At 30.9% G+C, this 22,748-nt stretch overlaps 4 protein-coding genes across 6 annotated transcripts; 3 read left to right on the top strand and 1 right to left on the bottom strand.

Moving 5' to 3' along the window:
• The first annotated feature begins 1,414 nt into the window (after positions 1–1,414).
• On the top strand, positions 1,415–15,937 carry Bsg (immunoglobulin domain-containing protein Bsg). Of its 3 annotated transcripts, none has more exons than XM_088199591.1 (6): positions 1,415–1,570; positions 11,993–12,107; positions 12,197–12,468; positions 12,536–12,727; positions 12,805–12,940; positions 15,730–15,937. In XM_088199591.1, the coding sequence occupies exons 1-6, from the start codon at positions 1,519–1,521 to the stop codon at positions 15,737–15,739; spliced, it is 777 nt and encodes a 258-aa protein (XP_088055717.1). In that variant the 5' UTR covers positions 1,415–1,518; the 3' UTR covers positions 15,740–15,937. The 3 variants fall into 3 exon arrangements, with proteins under 3 accessions (XP_088055717.1, XP_088055716.1, XP_088055715.1); XM_088199590.1 differs by lacking the exon at positions 15,730–15,937 and adding an exon at positions 14,828–15,008; XM_088199589.1 differs by lacking the exon at positions 15,730–15,937 and adding an exon at positions 13,336–14,348.
• Positions 15,938–16,074: 137 nt separating this feature from the next.
• Pdrg1 (Pdrg1 prefoldin-like subunit) lies at positions 16,075–16,557 on the top strand. Its single transcript, XM_088199593.1, has one exon. The coding sequence runs from the start codon at positions 16,113–16,115 to the stop codon at positions 16,503–16,505; it is 393 nt and encodes a 130-aa protein (XP_088055719.1). The 5' UTR covers positions 16,075–16,112; the 3' UTR covers positions 16,506–16,557.
• Positions 16,555–22,050, bottom strand: LOC148228493 (uncharacterized). The gene is made up of 15 exons (XM_088199588.1): positions 21,867–22,050; positions 20,694–20,792; positions 20,522–20,612; positions 20,336–20,460; positions 19,586–19,705; positions 19,357–19,528; positions 19,136–19,293; positions 18,658–19,068; positions 18,450–18,587; positions 18,044–18,202; positions 17,829–17,973; positions 17,554–17,761; positions 17,290–17,494; positions 17,029–17,196; positions 16,555–16,961 (listed from the first exon to the last, which is right to left on the bottom strand). The coding sequence occupies exons 1-15, from the start codon at positions 21,990–21,992 to the stop codon at positions 16,620–16,622; spliced, it is 2,667 nt and encodes an 888-aa protein (XP_088055714.1). The 5' UTR covers positions 21,993–22,050; the 3' UTR covers positions 16,555–16,619.
• Alg14 (ALG14, UDP-N-acetylglucosaminyltransferase subunit) lies at positions 20,834–21,628 on the top strand. Its single transcript, XM_088199592.1, has one exon. It carries the CDS (start codon positions 20,909–20,911, stop codon positions 21,539–21,541), a length of 633 nt encoding a protein of 210 aa, XP_088055718.1. The 5' UTR covers positions 20,834–20,908; the 3' UTR covers positions 21,542–21,628.
• Positions 22,051–22,748: the final 698 nt, after the last annotated feature.

Genomic DNA, 22,748 nt, shown 5'->3' on the forward strand with positions numbered 1-22,748 from the left:
GCAATATTTTAAGCAGATGAATTTTTAAAAGTTGATTTTTTAGCAAATGAAAGTGAAACAATTTAAATATAATCGAGAATAATATTAATTTTAGTCAAATGACAAACATCTCATATCTGATACCTACACAAAACATTGAGCACAGCTCATCGACTGATTCAGATTGTGTTAATATACAGTCACCCACTATGTCTAGTCCTATGCAACTATTTACAAACTATGCTTTTTCAATGAAAAGTTTCGTTTTTATGTGAGTTGTGATAATGATGTTAGTGCTGCCATCCACTTAACGTGGTCTTAATTAAACTATCAGGGTGAGAATAAATATTAAATGGTTAGAATAAAAATAGCACACAGTCGGAATAAAAACTTAGGACGATCAGAATTTAAATATATGAAAATCATGCGAATAAAAAAATATTGTAACGTTTATAAATATAAATGGGCAATAAACTATTTATTTTAGATCTATTTTATAAAATATCTCACTTGCACCAAAACTGTTTGACAGAACATTGAACATCTCAAGAATAAATTTAAACGAGCCTGCAATGAATCTATTTAGTTGTATGTAGGAAGCAAAGATATTTAGAGTGACGAAGCGGAAATAACGACAAAGCGATGGGGAGAGCACGTTTGGCTTGTTGCGTTAACATTTGACAATGTTGCGAGTCCAACCTAACAAGTTGGAGCTAAAACATTTTCGACCAGTTGTACCAATCTTTATCGTTACAGCAATAACAACAATATAGGGTAACATTTCCAAGTGAAAAAAAATATTCTGACCATCTGTCAAAATAATTCTTACCATTTAATATAAATTCTGATAATTCCAATTTAACTTCTAACCATTTATTATAAATTTAGATGATTTATTATTTATTTTGGCCGCTTATATTCTAAATTCTTTATATAAATTTCGATCCGAAAATATGAGATTATATAAAATCAAATTATCAAGAAAGGAATTCTGCCTGAGAATATATAAGCAATATACAGTAGAACCCTTAATAACACGGTAAATTAGAGACGTGCTATTTGGGTGCGTATAGTTGAGGGACTAGAAAATACCCATACAATTTTTTGCAATACGTACGTATGAATCAGGCGTGTGTAGTGAGATATCGTCCCTTTGGCTCGCTCACACATAAAATAACGGGCATGCAAATAGCACGTCCCAATTTACCGTGTTATGAGGGGAGGGGGGTCTACTGTAATATGATTTAGTTTGAAAAATATGAAAATTTTATTTTTTATTGGCTGATTTCTGTTTTTCTTGGGAGATATAATACATCTTTCTCGCATTAAGCATTTGTATTTTTTTGTGAATTTATTATTGACCATAGGTATGCGGCTATTCTGTTATAGTGTTGCCAGTGTTATCGAATGTCATAGGCGAGGCGATCAAATCATTAGTGCGCGTGCGCTGTTCATTCGGAGAGGTACGTTACGTAAAACCGAGAGTCGAGGCTGCGGAAGCTAGTCGACCATCTATCCTCGTCGTACTCCTGCTGCAATATGTCGCCGTCGTGGCTGCTGCTCTCGCTTTCGTTGGCGATCGCTTTCGCAGGTCAGTACTTGCAACACACCTCGCGGCCTTCTCTTGTGTTCCCATTTTCCGCGACAACTGTCACTTCTTCAGCTCTGCGTCACTAATTGGAAATTCAATCGCTGTGACGTCACAGCCGTTCATCTCAATGTCAATACGTCGCGATCTTTTTTATTGCCGTCATTACTACTAGCATGTCAATAAGATTTTAACTTTTTTTTCAGAATTTGTGAAGTGAATTCGTATCGAGCGAAATTGCTCCTTATTGATACCTTGTTAAAGATTAGAATCGTTTGTTTTGCTATATATTTATTTAATTGACTTAGTAGTGTCCATCAATTATCTACGTTAATTGTTGTTTAATTCACATTGTTATTGTGGCAATAGTCGATAAATTAAGGTCTCGATGAGTTAATTTGTTATTTATCTTATGTGATCACAATCCAAATTTTATCTTATCTTAACCAAATAAATGTTTTCTAAATCTATAGTTTAACTTCGATCTTGATATACCTAATATCGATACAGCAATTGATGATTATATCGATTTTGACGTTTTCTAGACACTAAGACTTTGGACATTTTTCTTTTTAAAAAAATTAAAGCTTGAGAAACACTTGTTTGGCATTTAGTAAATATGCTATATATTATTTGTAGACTTAATTATGAAGATTGTCTCGATAATAGACGTAAAGATGTTTTATTTAAAGGTTTCCCCCCTTTGATCGTTGCAATACTGAATGTCATTTTCTGTATATCTGCTTAGTTCATCGGTTACAATTTGTTGGATTTTTTTCAGTCATGTAAATATTTTGTCGAAACAAATTTAATATTTTACTTCAAAATATGACCGCATACAATCAGAGGAAGCACAGCTTTGATTCAACCAATCAAATTTAAACAAGTATATACTTGAAATCAGTACACTCACTTTTATGACGAAACTTATCCAACATAAACGCACATTAACAAATGTACAACATTTTTACCAAAGTATTTACCAACATTAGATGGTGTCACTTTTTCTTATTAATCATGTGCCAATGAAAGTATTAGGTAATCCCGGAATTAATGTCGTTTTTTTATTAAAACTCAAACTTATTTTTTTTTTCAATTATTTAATATTTTTTTAATAAAAAGTAATTTCTAGTGTTATCTACGACTCTTTGCCATCTTGTTACTAGATCTAAAATTCCTTTCTCATAAAAGGCTTTTGGTTTAGATTCGAAGAACTCCGAAAGACCCGATTTCAGTTTTTGTCGAATTGTCGAATTTTTTGTTCCCTAATTGCGTTTCTAAAAAGCGAAATAAGTGAAAGTTGCTCGGTACCAAGTCCAGAGAATAGGGTGGATGCAATAAAACATCCCAGCTAAGGTCTTGGATTTTTTTACGGGTAATATCGGCAACATGCGGCTGGGCGTTATCATGTTGAAGAATGACATTACTTTTATTCACAAGAGCAGGTCTAATTTTTTGTAACGTCGTATTTAATTTGTCCATCTGTTCACAATAGAGGGCTGCAGTAACAGTTTGCCCTTGTTTTAAAACATCATAATAAATTACACCTTTCGAATCCCACCACACACACAATAATGCTTTCCGAGGATGTAGTCCTGGTTTTGGTGTTGGAATTGGGGTTTGACCTCGATTTAACCATTGTTTCTATTTTTTTATATCATGATAAAGAACCCATTTTTCGTCTCTGGTGATAAGGTCATGGAGAAACGGGGTAAAGTGTTGCTTTTCTTGCAGTATTTTGCATGTGTTGAGGCGTTGAGCTTTGTTGCGTCGGTGATCGCGTGAGGAACCGAGATACCTTATTTTTTAACTTTTCGCAGTTTCTCAAGATAACGATGGGTGTTCGACCGTGATGTGCCTACTTTCTTCGATAATTCATCAATGGTCATAATCGGATTTGCTTCGATTTCCGCCTTTAGAGCTGGACTATCCACTAGACTGGGCCGTCCACTTCGAAGCTCGTCCTTCAAATCGAGATTGCCCGTTGGAAATTTTTTGAACCCACTTTGGCACTTTCTTTTGTCCAGTATATCATCGTAAATGTCATAAATGCATTCTGTTGCTTCTGTCGCAGTTTTTTTTTAATGAAACGAAAACAGCATACAGCTTCTTAAATGTGTTTCCGAAGGATACGTCTCTGCCATTGTTTGTAAATGGGGTAGAAAAGATTTTTTTTGTTTAAAAGATAGGCAAAGGATCACAGAGAAGAAAAAAATTACAACGCACGTCTTCACTGCTCATCGGACCCAAAAATACTAAGCCAAAGTTGCCTATTAAAAAAACGACATTAATTCCGGGATTACCTAATATAACGATATGAAAATCTTTAACGAGAAACTTTCGAAGATAGTATAATAAACTTCTTAAATTTATCGTTAGGTATACATTGATACAATATTATTCATTTTTAAAGATAAGTTTAAAATTCAATAAAACATAACTGTTTATATTATTTTTAAATGTGTCAAGGCTTTCAGTTTTTTGTGTATCACAACATAAAATCAATTGATTTTAAAGAGAAGCATTTTTATAATATTAATTTTTTTAATATTCATACATAATTTTTGGTTAATTTTCTAGGCATGTTTAAATTTATATAGTGTTGACTGACTTAAGAAACTATCGATAAATATTTACCACAAAATATCACCATACAGTCACTACAATTTTTTCGAGTGCAAACTTGGTTTCGAAGCATGTTTTGCAGATTCTTTGCTATCTAACCACTGGCCTGATCTCTTCTACCGAAGGTAATGATTCTCTTTAAGGATATTTTTATTAGTTTTGAAAACTAATGAAGAATAGACTAATTTATCACTGTAGAAGGTTATATTATAATCGGTCACAAGTAATCCGTTTTCTCATTTCGAGCTTAATGATGTGGTCGTTAACTTGGTTCGTACTGCCCACTAATGGGTGATTCAAGCTTCCATGGTGGGCGATGGGTGTTTTTTTTGTTTTTCTTCCATAAATTAAAACATTTCTATATAACAACTTCGCATGTTTGATTATATAGTATAAAAAAATCGAGTAACTATTTTTTGTAAACCTTTCCCCCATATAAAAAATATTTTACATTTGCACACAATTGAATAACTGCGATATTGGTGATCGGTAAGGATTTCCAATATACAAAAGTGGGTAATAAAAATAAAAAGAAAAAAGTTGACAACCCCTGGCTTTGTGTTTAAACTCATCCATCTCGTTTTCCCTACAGCAATATTATGTTACTTTCAGCTGATATATAGTTAATTATGAACTGTATATTTTGATATAAATAAGAAATGCATTTTCCACTGGACACTAAAATATACTCTCTTATTCCATGCATGGAATGGTTTATAGTAGAATATTTTCATCTCCACTTTTATTTACAAACACAAAACAAAGATCGAGTAATTTTCGGGCTAAAATATGCAATTTTGAGTAGATATTATAATAAATATATTATAGAAAGACCTTACTAGCATATTATGATGCTTTTACCTGGAATAATCACGTAAAATGCTTGGTAACACAGAAATAAATGTCTGAAGTGTCTGAAAATACTAACTAGCAATTTATATAAGAGTTGCGTTCAACGTTAAAATGTTGTCCATTTCCAGATATATTTTTTCACGTATAAATCTATAAAAATACTGTTTTTGAGTTGTTATGGTTTTCTTTAAATTTACGATATCGTAAAATCATAAAATGTGAATGTAAGACACTTTGATATATTTTTTCTTGGCGAATCTAATACTCAATATTACGAATGCGAGTGGCAATTTTAGTATTCTAATGAAGCTTTCGATGAGACTATCAAAAAATATTTTATTAAACTAAATAATTCTATGTTTTTACATTCGGGGGTTCCTCAAGGGTCCAACCTAGGCCCTCTGCTCTTTATGCTATTTATTAATGACATAAATACGGGAGTTACAAATTCAACTTTTCTTCTGTACGCATATGATTTAAAATTGTATAAATGCATTCGATCTGTTGCGGACTCCTCTCTTTACGAGGGATTTATTTAGACTATGGAGATAAACCTTTATAAAAGGATATTTGATTATTATCCGTTTTTATATCCCAGCGCCTTTCTTTAGGACTGTTGGGATACGATTCGTTAAGTTTTCACAAAAAATTGTATATCGCCAATCATTTCTTCAAAATACTGAAGGGTGCTGTCGACAATCCAACTATTCTCGAGAAACTCCAGTTTTGGATTCCAGAACGTCTTCGAGAATCACGATCGCGTCCTCTTTTGATTAGCGTTGGGGTTCCGCACTTGTCGACTCGCCTATGGCTGTCGCCATCCGGCTCCTTAATACGTTAGCATTGCACATTAATCTGTTTAATGTCAGCTACGAGGAGCTGGTCCGGTTCGTATCATATAATTTTAATATTTTATGATTTTTTTGTTTGCCTCTTTATATTTAATTTTTGTGTATTGAAATAATACAAATAATTATTGTTTTCAACCATCGTGACGCATTGGGTTAGGTTAGGATGGTCTTAATTTAATTTAAATAAATACATTTTCTGTATATGTATACATTATATCTTATGTTTTGTTTCAAATTACATTTTCAATTCAACAACTTTAAAATTTCACTCAAATCAATAGCTAATTAAAATTATAAATAAAAATAAAATCATCTATTTAGTTTTGTTATTATTGCTGTTCACACATTTTGGATTTATTTAATTCCTAATGTGAATTACAGATATACTTTATTTTTATTATTCAGTATTTAAATAAAATACACCAATTAAAACCCCTGCAACTATGCATCATTAATTTTAACCTATGTATTTACGAGTTTGATTACATAACCATATTATTAATCGAGGTTTTACAATTTAACAAATGATCAGGGAACAAATTATTACACAATTCTGCAAAACCTTTATATATGTATTAGTAATAAAATATATTTTCAAACTCTGTATAAAAAATATTCCCAATTACACGATTAAAAAACTACTTTACTACGAGTCTTCAGCATTATTGATTTGACCTTTGATTTTTAGTAAATAATAACACGAAATTCTTAGGTATATGCGATTGATCGATTTTTGATTACTTAATGTGTAATTGTCTGTGTTTGCTCATGCATATAAATACATATTAATCAACATTAGGTTTGTCAGAACTGGTGACGATAATGAACTCTGGCGCATTGTTCGCAAGAACCATAAAGAATTTAATTTTAGAGCGAAGTTGTCGAGGCGCCCGCGTTCAGCTGAGGTCAAATTGTGGTTCGCGACTCCACCGAGACGTCTATGTACTCTAAAACAAAAAAATATGAAAAATGTAGTTATCGCCTATTATAAGCTGATTGAAAATTCAGTATGTTCAAGTAAATCACGGAGACCCGTGAAAGTGATTATTCAACGAGAACTACTTAATTTTATGTATTATGCATTTAAATATTATCCGTAAATGTAATGGATTCTGAGAAAATTATGTTCAATGGCAAGAAAATAATACAAGGAAAATCAACTTGGAATCTTAACGTAATCATATTATCGGAAATTTGTAGGAATTCCCCGAAGATATTGCCAGAAAGCCGAAAGCTTACTATATAACCTATAGAAATATATTTTATTACTAATACATATATAACACATATCATTGTGTATATGTACGTATCTATGAAAACAAATCCAGGGCTTCTCAAATTTCGGTACTCGTTCAACTTTATTAATGTGATTAACTGATCATATCAAATTGAACTGCTTAAAATTGTATTGCAAGTATTTTTTGTATTTTTATACAACAAACATCGACTTCTTATATTATATTAACACAATTTGTTCACGTCTTTGTAACCTTATTTACTCTTAAATGACGTATCATCACATGCCTGTAATACATCGAGGTTGCCTTACCGGTTTTTATTAGCTATCATATTTATAATTTAAATATGAGAATTTAACGTAAATAAAAATACACAGGATTTTTCAAATTATAAATATATTTTTTTACCGAAACAAATATCTTCACATTACTTTGGCTGCGTAGCGAAAAATTTAAGAACTGGTGATAACACTGTTCCATATGTACTAGATATAGTTTCACAAATAATTATTGTTTGTATTTTCGACGCCCAGATTTACAATTCTAATATGCAAGACGGTTTTCATAGGTAAAATAATATGTATGTGTTATATATGTATGCCTAAAATTCTACATAATCGAAAATATATTTTCGCCTCCATAGAATCGACGCCGCGTGCGGCACGCGGGCCGCAATTTTACCCAGAGCTAGATTTGACTCATTTACGTTATTCATGAAGTTTTTTTGTTATTCTACTTCTTCGATTTTTATTGTATTTCAATTCGCTACATTAAGGAGCCTAGATAAATGAAGTTAAAATAACAATTTATGTTATTAAAATAACAGATTACGATCTTCGTTTTTATTATTGATTTGTATACATATTTGCTCGCTTTACTTTCTACCTAATGGTGTTTAGGTGTAGTTTGATACACCACATGCGGTCTTAATATTGTAAAAACAACGTGCAGCGATAGTTTCGTTCAGAATATTGCACACAGAATGGGACAGTACGTTTTCGATTCTGTTCGATCATGCTTTGCTTCTATTTATAAAGTTGTTCATACGCAATACAATTTACATATAGTGTGGTATTATACATTTTCAGATTCGCCAATCTTGTGATCGATTAATCATTTTTTATTTTTTTACAATTGATTTTCAGTTTTATTATTACTTATATGTCATTGTTTTTTTCTGAATTTAAAATGGGAATCGATTTTCGATACATGGAGAAACATTTCACCCCGACCCAATTACTACCGTATCTCGAAGGTCTTGGCCTAATCGCGTGCCACGATCAAAACACAGTTACTGTAAATATAAAAATAAATATAAGATTTTGCCACTTTCTCGATAAGCATATTATAGTAGTATACTCATATATTTAAAATTGATTTAATTTCAATCCCTTAATGTTTTTCATGGCTAGATATATTTTCCATTGAGGACAATTTAAATGAGCAATATATAAAATATTTGTTTCATAAAACGAATTGTTTGTGAATTACTGTTGGACAAATTAAGTGCGAGCGAGCATTGGACAGAACAGTGAACACCTTATGTATAGTTATACGTGAACACCTTATGTATAGTTATACGTAAGGTGTTCATATAGTTATACATAAGGTGTTCATGACGAAAAAAGATTCGTTGCAGAGTTCTGCAACGAATCTTTTTCGAAGAAAAAATCCAAAGATTTACGTAAATGCAGAAATAATTTGTTTTATAGAACAAAGTAGTTATTTAAATGCACATATCTCTTAAATATAGTGAATTTCGTAATTCACTGTAGTAGCTCGTTGTCAATCCGTTAACTTACGAGCCTTTAAGAATTGAGATATATTTTTAGAGCAACGCTTTTAAAAATATCAACCCAGTTTACGAAGCCGCTAATTCTAGAGAACCTGGTTATTTGATTATGAAAGATCGTTGCGTAAGTTTCTAAAATATTGTTGACATAAATATATTAGAGCGCCTAAAGCTATATTTTCTTGATTCTATAATATGATATTATTTATATAATCTGTACAGAATCATATTTATTTTAAACCCACTCGTTCATCAAATTTCCCGGTCCATATATTATAAAACGTATAACTGTTCGCTCGGCAATTTGATTGGCGCCATTCGCTTGAAATTAATGCAACGCTATGTGCAAATCAATCATCCGTTACAATTAGAATTTATTCAACTCGCCTGAAACCCTTTGATTATTTCAAAAGTTTTTTTCTGGTTTTCATTTTCTTATGCATATAATTTTTTTTCGATTTGTAGTTTTATCGTTGTATTTTTATAGATTGCGCTTAACGTTTAGATAACGCTTTGGATTGATCTTACTGATTATCTAGAATAGATAAAACAAATATAAAGGCAATGAAAGATAAAATACGTTTTTTGTTTTATGTTCTTAATTCTATCGATTCACGAAAATATTTAGTTCCTTGCTTTGTAACTTAAATTTAAATGTTTATTTTCCCACATTTTAAGAACCTGTAAATTGGAAAATATTTATGTAGCTCGCCAGATCCTAGTGGAGCTTTTGTTTAGATTCTGGTCACTGCGACTTTGTCTATTTATAAGTGTTCTAATTTTTATTCTGAATATATCATTTTTGGAAACACTTCTGTACAATGCATCGGCTAATAATTCACAAAGTCAATTTTTTTCCGCTGGCAATGACGTTAGTTTCATTGAGCGAGTCTTGATAAAGAAGAGTCATGAACGCAAAGTTTTATTTTAAGATAAAAAACGACGCTAGCTACTGCCGCATTATTTCTTATCTTCTTTGATGATCAAAGCTATGATATGCACTATCTTTACTCTGAGTAAATTGGTATTATTCTTCATATTTTTGAAGACTGTTTACTCTTTCGGTGCCGTATTGTTATCGCATTGAAATGTGGGAAATTATAAAGGACCTTGTCTTTATGTATTATCATCTAGTTATAAATAATGCAGACATTAATTATAACAAATTTATTTGTATTCGTAAAAACTTGTTCTTTTCTTTTAAAAAATCGATTCTTATATGTACCGCGTTTCCCTGAAAATAAGCCCTAGTGTGATTTTTCATGATGTATGTAATATAAGCATTAATTAAAAAATATGAAAAATAAAATTTGCTAAAAAAAGCTTTCGAGTTTAATTCTGTTTGGTTCACGTTATATTCCCTCTCCCGCATCGGCGAGGATTTAAATGATGTGAATATTAATTCATATTCTAGAATTTTCTTTCGCGTGCGGCTGCGGTGTTGCCGCAGTCAGAGCCGCCGAAAAAAAAATCGCCAGGGCCGGCACGGGAATGTTCAGCGCCCCGGGCTCTAAAAAACCGGTCATTTGAGATTTTTTCCTGAGAGCTAAAAAAGTTCATCACGGAAATTTTTGCTTAAAATCCATATCGTAAGTTTTTTGTCCGAGAAGGTTAATGGAGGACAGATTGCCGCGAAAGCGAAAAAAAAGGTTTGTTCATAAACTATCTTAAATTTTTTATGAGGATAACAAATTCCTGAAAGAGCTATAAAAAAAGGTCGTCATGGAAAATTTTGTTTAAATACCATCTCTGGATTTTTATTTGAAAAGAATAAATTGCTGCAGGTCATTTAGAAAATTTTGTTTAAATACCATCTCTGAAATTTTTTTCGACGAATCAAGAGGATATCGATACCGTGTTAAATATAATCAAATGGTGCCCTAATTTGGAGTAAAGGCGCCCAAGGCGTTCGCCCGTTTAGGCCGCCCCTGGCTGCGGCCACTCCTCCCTCACATTAAAATAAATCGAATTAAAGATAGATATTGTAAAAATAAACAAACATTGTTTTTTTATGATAACACTTGTTTTTATTTATTATTATTATTACCCTCTAACATCTTCCAAAATCTCAGAAGAGCAAGACCTTTAGTTGTGCACAGGGCTGATATTCAAGCATTTTCCCTTACAATGGTATGGTTATTATTAATGGTACAGTTAGATATATCCCCAGAAGAATTCAAAGCGTCACAACTCTGGCTGGATGGCTTTTTTCAGCGATATAAACTTTCTCTATGAAAATCGACAACACTGTTCAAGCTGGAAGATCGTGAAATTACTAAACGTGCACTTGCATTCAAGTTTTTTATTGATGACATTGACTTTTCAAAATAACTCTTCAACATGGTAGCCATGGATGAAATTGCAGTATTTATGGGCCAAATATGTTAAACGACTACATTATGTCTTGTCAATCCATATTCCTTCCACTGATTACGATAGTGCACGTTTTACATGTATTTTGTCAATTCGTCTGGATGGCAAAAAGCTCCACCTCTAAACGTCACTAAGGACAAGAAAGACAATTTTGAACATTTTTCAATATTTTATGTCCTTGAAACCGAAAAAGCTTGGGGCACACAAGCAGTTATAAGGAAATTGATTGATTTAATGCTTGATAATCTGGGATTCAGCTAGTATTCATTGTGCTAAAGACATGAATAGCTTCCTTGCAGAGAGAAAAATTAATCAAATATCGACTCCCACAGGAATGACTGCCTATCTAAAAATTAAATAACGGGTTTTATTTTCTGGGAAACACGGTGTGTGTAAATTGATAAAAAAAAATCTCTAATTTAAAAATATTGTTATTTTATGATAATGTAAAAATGGACTCCAAAGTTGTTTTTTTTGTTAAACTGTAATTTATTACATTTAGATGATGATTTTCTTTCTCTATTTGGATGTTTAATACTATGTTAATATTATTATGATTAATCATCATTATCAATCTTTACTACTTTTATTTATATATGTATTGATAAGGGACTAATTTCTTCACTATGATGTAGAGTCTATGTAAAGTTATTATTAACATGATAAAAAACATATTTTTTATTATTATTTTCAGAAAACTCTATACAGCCATATTACGATTATGAAAATTACAAACTATACGATATCAGAGGCTCCTTAGTTTTAAGCTGTAACGTCAGTCTCGAGGACAAAAAATACACCTTACAATGGTAATATTCAATTTTTCTTTACATTACCTTTATTTATATTGTCTTACTGCAGTGCATGTTTATATTTAATTTGTAATTTATTTTTAAAGGTTGAAGGGAGAAACTCCAGTAGCGGAAGTTGATGCTCTCAAAAATAGGCATAGGATAATAAATTCAGAAAATAAATTTATTATCGACCGTACCGATGAGAACGATGGCGGTATTTACACATGTATGGCAGAGGATAAACGCGCTGAAATTGAAGTCATCGCCAAGCCGACTGCACGTCTACCAGATAACACCAACGTTGTAGAAGGAGAGAAACTGCGGTTGCATTGCATAGGCGCAGGAAATCCAAAGCCGACGATAGAATGGACGATCGGTTGGTATTAATTCAAATTTCCATACATCTATGATTGTATTTTATTATCATGTTTTTGTAAATTAAGGCGATGAAACGTACAATGAAAGCAGGGGAAGAGTCACCCTAAAACCAGATAATGGCGTTGAGAATTCGATTTTAATTTTGAAAGACATAACATTGGACGACAGAGGAACATATTACTGCCACGCAAAAAATACAGCTAGCAGGTTTATAAATGCTACTACTATGAACGATTCCACCTTCGTTCGAGTCAAGGGTGAGTTGGGTGTTGAGTTGAACATTATTATTGTTGTTTTTTGGTTAATACTGATTTGATTTGTATATTTTATGCAGATAACCTAGCAGCTCTGTGGCCTTTCCTGGGAATATGTGCCGAAGTGTTCGTTTTGTGTGCAATCATTTTAATTTATGAGAAAAGACGCACCAAACCGGAGCTAGAAGAATCTGACACAGATCAAAGTCCAGACCAGTAAGTGTAATTTAAATATTTGGGTATTTATAAAAACCATTTGCATGAAATATGAATTAAGTTCAATATTTATAATTTATTTTAATAATATAATTAATAATATATAATAATCTCTTTGTAAAAGTGTTTCAAAAGAGATTATTGTATACATAAATAGTGGTCGTAATTTATTGGGAATCATTTGAGAATAATAATTATTTTCAATGTTTGTATTTGGGTTACCTTATTTATATGTTTATTATTTAATTTAAAAGATGAATGACATAATATATTTATATTTCATTGATACAAGATTCTCTCGTTTTCCTCGATCATCAGCATCGCCTCATCTTGTTTGAAAATTAAGATAGAGAGATTGATAGATATTAAGATTACCAAAATTATATTGTTCACAGGAAACAGACACCCGATCATGGAAAAGAGCGCGATGTGCGACACAGAAAATGAAAATAATTTTAACATTCAAAGTGTATCCAAAATACGTGTATTCTTCATTTTAACGTTGTATATATCAACAATCTTCTTTCAATATTTTATCAGTATTCTTGTGATTTTTAATGTGTTTAATATTTTTCAATTAATTAAAAGAAACAAATTTATTATATAATATAATAAATAATGTATCCTATATTTTATTACAAATAGTTACTGCATATTTACTTTTATGGTGCGTTCTTGTGTCGAGTTTACGTTATTTATGATATGCATAATTTGTGCGAATATTCTAGTATAATTAGCTTGGAATATACATATACTAAATACTGCCATACTGTGTTGTTATACAATATTCACAAAATATTTAAAATGTATGTGTACATATACATAAATATACGTGTGCATAATATTGTATTTGTAAGAAAACAGCCTTATATTGAAAGTAGGAGTATCTATTATCTTTTACTGTGTTGTTTGTTTCGTCTGTATTTGTTAAATTGTTATCGTTTTGGCTTCATATGTGTCGACCATATTGGTAATTGTAGTTGTTTGTGGGCTATTTTTCGTGCTATTAGTAACAATTAATTATTGCGACGCAGGACTCCTAATATCGAACCACCATCTTAATTTTAACTCTTGTTTACATGATAATCAATCAGTGATGAGCAGCAGCTTAATCAGCGTATGTTTGAGGAACTGCTAAACGTCATTTGCAGTCATGTTTATACCGAAATAGGTGTAGAAATTAAAATTGAATAGACATAATGATTGAAATGAGTATAGTAAAATTGATTAGAAGTTTTCGATCTAAAATATTTACTTACATATGAAATTTTATTTGTCTTTGTATAGAGTAAGATTTAAACTGTTTGTTACATGTATTCTTTTCGTCGAATGTTCATATAGTTCAATTTTATATTCTAAACATGATTGTATAACAACTATTATAAGATATGAACTTTTTAATACGGGCTTTTGCTATTTTTATTTCAATATTTAACCAAATAAATCGCAGTTCCTATTATTTACTAATCATTTGGAGTTACCTGTCTTTATTTTGTTTTAAAATTCTACCTCACATTGTGCCCATTAACCTTTAGTAACTCATTTAACTGGCATGCCTTATGAAATATATACATATTTATTCACATTAAATGATTTAATATTGTTGATGATATAGATATTAGGGAATATATATGAGAGGAATGTACCTCTCGATCGAACGTTAACTACATTACGCTGAAGAGAAGAATCATTGAGACGTTTCATTCACTAAACGGACCACCTCGACATCAAGAACATGTATTTAACAACTGATATCGGTTGTTTTATTATTCTACGAACTATTTTAACTAACAAAGAATGTGTCGGCGTTTTCGATCAAATAGGTTTTTCCCTAGTCGGAAATTTGTTTGTATGTTAATGATGCTTAATATGAATATTATTTTCGAGGTTTCCAAGTACACTGTTAGCTGAGCAAAATGGGGTGATGTAATTTTTCAAGGTCGAATACCACTGCTGCTTCGATTGTGTGTTTGGTTACTCGTTAGATTTTTGCCTTTAAATTATTACTATAATAGGCATGTCTGTTTCGAATAATAGTGAGAAGTGTAATAACAATGTACTTACAAAATCTTAAATGGAAATGTAATTAAGCAACTTTTAATGGATTTAATTATACATGTTTAAATGGAATAATAGCAATACATACTTTATATATTACATACATAAATAAAATATTTTATATTAAGAAATTAAGAAAGTGAATATATATATATATATATATATATATATATATATATATATATATATATATGTATATATGCCATTTTTCCCTGGCATTTGTACATAAGAGTGTATATTATTAATGCTTTATATAATATATTTACATTATTGTCATTAAAAATCAAGTTTTTTTAACAGCAATTTTTGTCACGTTACTTTTGTTACTTTTTGAGTGACATTTTTATTTATTATTATTATTTCTGTATTATTGAAAAACCGTATAATTTTATTTGATAACAATTAAATGTTCTGTTTTACTGGTATTTAGTCACTCAAATGTATAATTTTAATTTATAACGTTCATTGTAATATATAACACATGTGATATGAATTTTGAAGTAGATTATACTTTCCTGCACTTAAAAATAAATTACAATTACATTTAAATGCGTATTTAGTTATGATTTATCCTGATTTTCCTAAACACTCGTCAATCGTTCGTTAAATCGATAAGTTATAAGTTTATTTTATATTTAAATATAAAGTATTAGAATATTATATTTTTGCTTTTTAATTGTAGTGAAAATTAAACAATTACATATAATTTGTTTTTCTTTTCTCGTTTTTAGGAAGAAATGAGGTGTTTTCGTCAGAAAAGACTATTAGTGAAATTAATGCTTAAATCACCGTTAACACGTAGAGCTTTCAAAGACACCGAAGCCGCCACTGTTCATCTACAAATTCAGAAATTTTATTCGTTTTTAACTGTAAAATAATATTTTATTTCTTTGTATTATATGTTTTATTTTTAATTATATGTTATACGTCTTAATATATTATTTGTTTGCGTTTTATTTTTATTTATAATAAATATCAATACAGGCTCACCTTCATACTAAATATTTAAAAAGGGGTAAATGAATATCTTTTTTTTATACATAAAATATATTATTTATTTTTGGTGCTGACAACATTGCATCACAACTGTCATATGTTAGGTTAACTCTTTGTCATGGACGATTCTGCAAAAAGCTTGAAATATCTCGTCGAGGTCGAGAAACTAGCGGAAGAAATTTTATCAGATAAAAATGCAATAATATATTTAGACAAGCGAAGAAATGAAAATCGGGAAGCGTCCAGGGCTCTGCAAAAATTGATGCCTTTAGAGCGCAAAAATTGGTTAGCTATCGGCTCTTCTTTTATTAAATGTCCGATTGACGAAAGTATACGTTTAATAGAAATCGATCAGAAGCAAATAGACACAGAGATCAACAAATTACGTAGTGAATTAAAGGTCAAAGTCAACAAATTAAGAGACATGGAGTATCTACCCCCAGTTCCTGGATTGATGCTGACATCTTTATCTAGCAAGGAGAATGAAGCCTTAAAAGGAAACTTGTACTAACGTTTGATTATTTTTTTATGTATATTTGTAAATAAATTGATTTAAAATAAAAGAAGCAATATTTATTTAGTAATATAGTTTTACATATATAATAAATATGTATAATAGCGAAATTTACGCAATCGTAAAATATTGAGATAAAACATCTTCACTGCTGACTTGAACGAGTTGTTCGGATGTTTGTTCTATCTCTTCCATGCCTGTGCTAAGTATGTATTCATCGTTTTGAATTTGTAATAGCTTTCCATCTGAAGACGCCACTGTAAATTGAGTACCATCTTGGAATGTAAATTGAATAGGGTTTCCATCTTCGTCTACAAAATTATCAAATATTGTGCTGGAACTTTGTATTTCAGCCTCGGTTGGAACGGGATCGTTTATTGACGAATGTTCAGTAACGAGGAGATCTGCCTCGTTCTCGTAGAGTTCGCATGCATTTAAGTTAACCATTTCACTCTGAAATATTAATTGATATGGTAAATTAATCTAATTTGGTAATGAGTATTAATAGAGAAATGTATACTTCGTCAACAATGTGGAGTGTTGCTGGTTGTTCGCCATTATTTTCGTCAAACGTGACACAAAACACACGATTATCGTTCAACAAGGTGGTGTCGATTGAATCTAGCACTCCTAAATCATCGTTTCGTAAATCTGATGAAATATTTTGTTCTATGGCCTCGCGGTGAAGCTAAATAAAAATATGATCAATGAATATATTGAGACCAATTAATCAGCGATGAAAGATATATATATATATATATATATATATATATGTATATACCCTTTTATGTTTCGATAAATTAGAATTGTCCGCAAATTTTCTATTGCATATATTGCATGTGAAAGGTTTATCTCCGTTATGCAGTCTTTGGTGTTTGTACATAGCTGATTTCTCTAAAAATCTCCTATTGCATATTGTACATTCGAATGGCTTCTCTCCATTATGCATCTTGATGTGATTGTCCAGAGTGGCCTTTCTCGCAAACCTATCACAATAACATCGATCAGTTGATATATGATAATCAAAATATTCAGTAAAACATACAATTTTCCGCATTGTTCGCATTTCCACGTAGTATTCTGCATTTTGTGACTCTTCATATGAACGCGATATCTTGACGAGGTTGTAAAACTACGCTGACATGCGGCACAATAGAATGGCTTCTCGCCAGTGTGTGTTCTCATATGTTCCTTAAGGTTTCCATTCTGACTGAATGTCTTTGAACACACTGAGCAAGAAAACGGTTTTTGACCTAACGCAAAAATCATCTATGAGTAAATGAATTACATATTATTCTAAACAATAGTGATTGCACATACCTAAATGCCATCGTAAATGCATGGTAAGATTAGATCTATGAGCATACCGCTGACCACACGTTTCACAGAAATATTTTTTTACACCTGTGTGTATTACTGAGTGTTTTATTAGATATGCTTTAGTTTTAAAACGAGCATTACAAACCTAAAACAATATGTAAGAAAATTGTTATTACGTTTTATATTTTTATGTCATTATTTTATAAAAGTAATACCTTGCAAGAGAATGGCCTTTCATCCTTATGAACCATCTGATGCTTAAGCAAAAGTTGGCGATGCCTAAAAGGCCGGTTACATTTATTACAAACAAAACGTTCGCCATTATTATGTACAGTTTGCTTATGGTACAAGACCGATGAAGGATGATTTAAAATCTATAATAATACATAAAATTAAAAACCTTACAAGTTTTTTGCCACAAAGATAAGATACATCAATTATATTGTATAATCTTATTAAATATGATTGCGTTATAAAATATTTTATTTTATTAAAGAATCACAAAATCTAAAGCCTGAAATGAATTAATTGCAGACTTTAGTATTTTAGCAAATAAAGATTTAAAAATAAATGCAAAATTGATATTTACATTTTTTTCAAATAAAAAATATATAATTTTACCTTTCCACAAATATCACAGGCAAATCCTCCATTTTCTTTGACTTTGTGTGACATCAGATGTCTTTTAACATTTAGTTTATAGGGAAAAGTTAAATCACACAACGGACACTTGTACGGACGTTCTCCATTATGAGAGGCCTACAAATAAATTAAAATAAAATTAAATCTTAATTTAATTTAATAAGCGATCATTGAAAATATATAATACCCGAATATGCACTTCACAATTTTGTTTGGTGGTGAAAGTCTTGGAACACTCAGTGCATTCATATTTAAAATCAGGTTTATTGTTAACTGTGTTACTTATATTCACTGAATTAGCTTCCATATGGGCATTCGAAATAGAAAGCTCATTGTTTTGATTGTTTGTTTGTAAATCGGCTATCACATTCATTAGCTCAGAATCACGTGGAGCTTGTTCTGCTAATATGCTAACTACATCCATAACATTATCAGTGATATTTTTATCATTATTCATCATTTCTGAAGTTATGTCAGGCATCGATGGACCGGTTCCAAAGAACACGTTATCTGGCAGGTCTTCATTTGCATTTAATTGCATTATTGGATTGATAACAATATTATCTTGAATGCTCAAAAATATAGAAGAATCCTGTGGCTATTAAAATAAATATAGATTATTAAAATGTGATCATACAATAAAAAAATAACTGCAATTCACTTACAATTAAATCTGAGTGTTCAATCGTTGTTTCAATATTTTGTTGAATATCTTGATCAGATATTTGAGAATGGTACGTAGCTATATGTGCCATATGAGTACTGGAATTTGTAAATTTCAAGGAACATTCATTGCATGATCTTTGGACTGCTGGACCGCGGCCTAAAATTATACAAAAAATTAATACAAGCAATGTTTCACATAAAAAATACCAGACGTTCATACTTTTTTTCTTATCGTAAACTAATTTATCCAAATTGGTGCCGTCCCCAGCTTCTACATAGCCGATCACTTCTGATTTATTTCCATAACTGGAGTTCCATTTTTTGTCTTGCCTAGAACTGTCGTTTTCATCTACGAGTCCTTCTTCTATGAAAATCTGTTCGAGTTCTTTTCCCTAAAATTATTTACTTGTTTGAAATATTCATTTTTTTTTATAAAATATGAAACTTACATGTATACTTTCTGTGAATTTTCTAGGAGCATTTCGCCTTCTCTTATTACCAGTTTCTAAGGTATCTTCTTCTGTAGATGGATCAATAACAACTTCCATTTGTGGTTCTGCTATTACATTCTGTGAAATAAATAAATTTACAATTAATGACGTCTTAAAAATGTAGTGGTGGCTAGATAACAATTCTGCGATTTATTTATAATTAGCACTATGAAGTCACTGAAAATACTTTTGAAATAATTGCTCTAAATTTTTTTTTTTTGCAATGTACGTAAAACAAGGCAATAAATATTAATTTTACAATAGAAACATTATTTCAAAAACCTATTAGATGAAAAGATTTATTGTTATTATTTTGTATTGTTATCAATATTATAAACTTACAAAAATGCCCGACAATTTTATGAGCAAGATGAAAAACTTTTATGATTTGGGAACTGATTATATTATTCAAAGATCCAAAACTTTCATATATTAAACATACTTAAATAAATAATCCCTTAAAAATAATATTATGCTTACACAAAAAATATATAAATCTACTTTTCGATATTGACTTTCCTGATATTCAATTATGTCAATGTGTTTTAAATAAGCAATACCAATATTTTTACAAATAACATTTAAGTGCGTAAATGGCCTTTATTGTGTTAATATGTATATTCTTTTATAAAAACAATAAATTTTCAACATCGGTAATCATTTTTTAGTCTAATTAATTGAAATCTTGATAAAGAAAATAATTCATACCTCCTCTACAACCGGAGTTATTTTCTTCTTCGCCGGGCGTCCTCTTTTACGTTTTGGAGGTGCACAATCATCCATGCGTAGTGATATTGTATGATTTTTAGCATAAATACTACCATCTTCTAAAACTAAAATAAATATTTATGAATACACCAAATAATAAAAATAATCGAGTTATAACTTATATACCTTCTACAATAATATCTTCCCCTTCGTCCAAAAAGTGGGTATCTTTATTAAGCGCCATGACATCACGGCGTTTTAGTTCTTTTAACCTTTTCTAATTAAAAAATATAAAATACATCAAGTATTAATATAAATTTAAAGTTTACATTATAAACTATATAAATATATTAACAACCTGTCCATTAATGACTAAATCAAAAAATTGTGCAGTAGCTTCAAGTTGAATGTTGCATCCGGGGCAAATAATGTTGCAAAATCGCCCATCGTCAGATACCTGTATGAAAATATATAAAAATTAATATTCTTGGTCATATTTTTACGTTTTATGGCCAAAAATCATTTGACATTTCAGATGACGTTTCTTGGTTATTTTGATATTAAACCGTGAAAATGTTTGTCGAGTATTTATTGACTTTCGCTTTCGCTGTACTTTTATTGCTAATCATTAAAAGAATGCTATTCCGTAATTGCAAAGTGAAAAATGTTGCAAGTTTACGAACAATAATATGCATCGGTTCCGGTGGCCACACAGCAGAAATGCTAAGAGTGCTGATCAAAATGGATTCTATAAAATACTGCCCTCGTCTTTATATAATGGCAAAGGACGACGCAATCAGCGAACAGAAAGTAATTGAATTTGAGCAATCTCATGGCTACGGCGAAGATAGATATTGCATAGAAAAAATTCAGCGCAGCAGGAGAGTCGGACAGAGCTACATCACGTCTATTATAACGACGATACATTCGACTATCAATAGCATTCCGCTTGTTTTGAAATTCTCACCACAAGTGATTATCTGTAACGGCCCAGGAACATGCGTTCCAATATGTGTAATATCAGTCGTTATGAAATTGTTGACTATTTTGGATTGTAAAATTATATTTATAGAAAGTATATGTCGTGTTAAAACGATATCTCTAACTGGAAAGATTTTATTGTATTTAGCTGATGTGTTTGTTGTCCAGTGGAAAGAGCTCGCTGATTCGGATAAAAGAATGCTTTACTTTGGTAGATTATCGTGATGTGTATCTAAATAATAAATTAATATTAATGTATGTAATTATAAGCTATTTCTTTGAAACATTAAAATAAAAATAGGATAAAACATGGTCAGTTTTTTGTTGTTGTTATGGTCATAAATAGCAGAAGACATCAAAAGTATAAGTGTCAAATCGATGGAATAGTTATGCGATTTTGATGACGTATGAGTATATGTCAGCACGTGTTTTATTATAGATTGATTATTAAACGCTTATGTAGGTGTAAAAGGTGACTGAGCAAGTTATGAGATAGTTTGGAATCTGACAGTCGGCGCTATTTATGAGCACGGAAGTTCGCTTGACTCACTTTGAGCGGCAAGTACGCGTTTACAATCGCCGCTAGAGGTCGAGGTCCCGAAAACAAGGGCGAACCCCTGTCTGCGGGGCCCGCGCACAGTCGGCACAATACAGGAGCACCCGGACACACCGACATTATTGGAAGACTGCGAGATTGAGAGCTCTTCTTCTTTTTCTACAACTCGCGCCAATTCAAATGTCATTTAAGTGATCGTGTCGACTTTACGCCAGTGTTTATTTTTCTTTAAGAAAAATGCTATTTAAAATTTTACTTTTTTGCTTACAAAATGAATCATATTCCCCTCCCTCCCCCTCGCAACAATGAAAATATTTTTTTTACTCCTTGAAATTGAACAATGTAAATTGTATAAAGACTAGGAGAAGAAAGTTCGGGTTAAACCAAACCCACTACATCACTGAATTTAAGTTTTTGAGACCATTAAGGTTAGCAGAACCAAATTTTTTGAGCAAAAAATTATATCAGTGAATTGTTTATATTTCTACTATAAATAATATTGTGACTTAAAAAATAGCTATTAAATATTTTACTGCGTTAAATATGAAGCTCTCCAAATATGACGTGCATTAAAAGTTGCAAAAATGCTTTATATAAATATCGATGAAGATTGGTTATATGGCAAAATAAATATAGTTACAAAATATTAACCAGAATTTAGAAAATTTAAAATGGATCGAATAAGAAAATTAAAGTCTATTTTTTGAAAAATGTATCAGAGTTAAAATAAATTGTCTTACGAGTTGTAAGTAATGTTTCTACAAGCAATCCACTTGTAATCTTTGTTAGGGCTTACGAAATAATTAATGTTTATAGATATCGACGCATATAACATCTCAACTCCGCAAAAAATCCAGCCCCGAAAATAAACATCAA

The sequence above is a fragment of the Plectrocnemia conspersa genome, unplaced genomic scaffold, assembly GCF_051122295.1.
Source record: "Plectrocnemia conspersa isolate PC_06_02 unplaced genomic scaffold, ASM5112229v1 ptg000012l, whole genome shotgun sequence".
NCBI lineage: Eukaryota > Metazoa > Arthropoda > Insecta > Trichoptera > Polycentropodidae > Plectrocnemia > Plectrocnemia conspersa.

What these genes read in the sequence shown, in the direction of transcription:
- Pdrg1 (XM_088199593.1), top strand. Translation starts at nt 16,113, where the DNA reads ATGGACGATTCTGCAAAAAGCTTGAAATATCTCGTCGAGGTCGAGAAA.
- Bsg (XM_088199589.1), top strand. Translation starts at nt 1,519, where the DNA reads ATGTCGCCGTCGTGGCTGCTGCTCTCGCTTTCGTTGGCGATCGCTTTC. An exon ending in GTTGGCGATCGCTTTCGCAG is followed by an intron (nt 1,571 to 11,992) that starts GTCAGTACTTGC and finishes TATTATTTTCAG; the next exon opens with AAAACTCTATACAGCCATAT. An exon ending in GACGATAGAATGGACGATCG is followed by an intron (nt 12,469 to 12,535) that starts GTTGGTATTAAT and finishes TTGTAAATTAAG; the next exon opens with GCGATGAAACGTACAATGAA.
- LOC148228493 (XM_088199588.1), bottom strand. Translation starts at nt 21,992, where the DNA reads ATGTCGGTGTGTCCGGGTGCTCCTGTATTGTGCCGACTGTGCGCGGGC. An exon ending in AAAGGCCATTCTCTTGCAAG is followed by an intron (nt 17,974 to 18,043) that starts GTATTACTTTTA and finishes ATATTGTTTTAG; the next exon opens with GTTTGTAATGCTCGTTTTAA. An exon ending in TGCGAACAATGCGGAAAATT is followed by an intron (nt 17,495 to 17,553) that starts GTATGTTTTACT and finishes TTATTGTGATAG; the next exon opens with GTTTGCGAGAAAGGCCACTC.
- Alg14 (XM_088199592.1), top strand. Translation starts at nt 20,909, where the DNA reads ATGTTTGTCGAGTATTTATTGACTTTCGCTTTCGCTGTACTTTTATTG.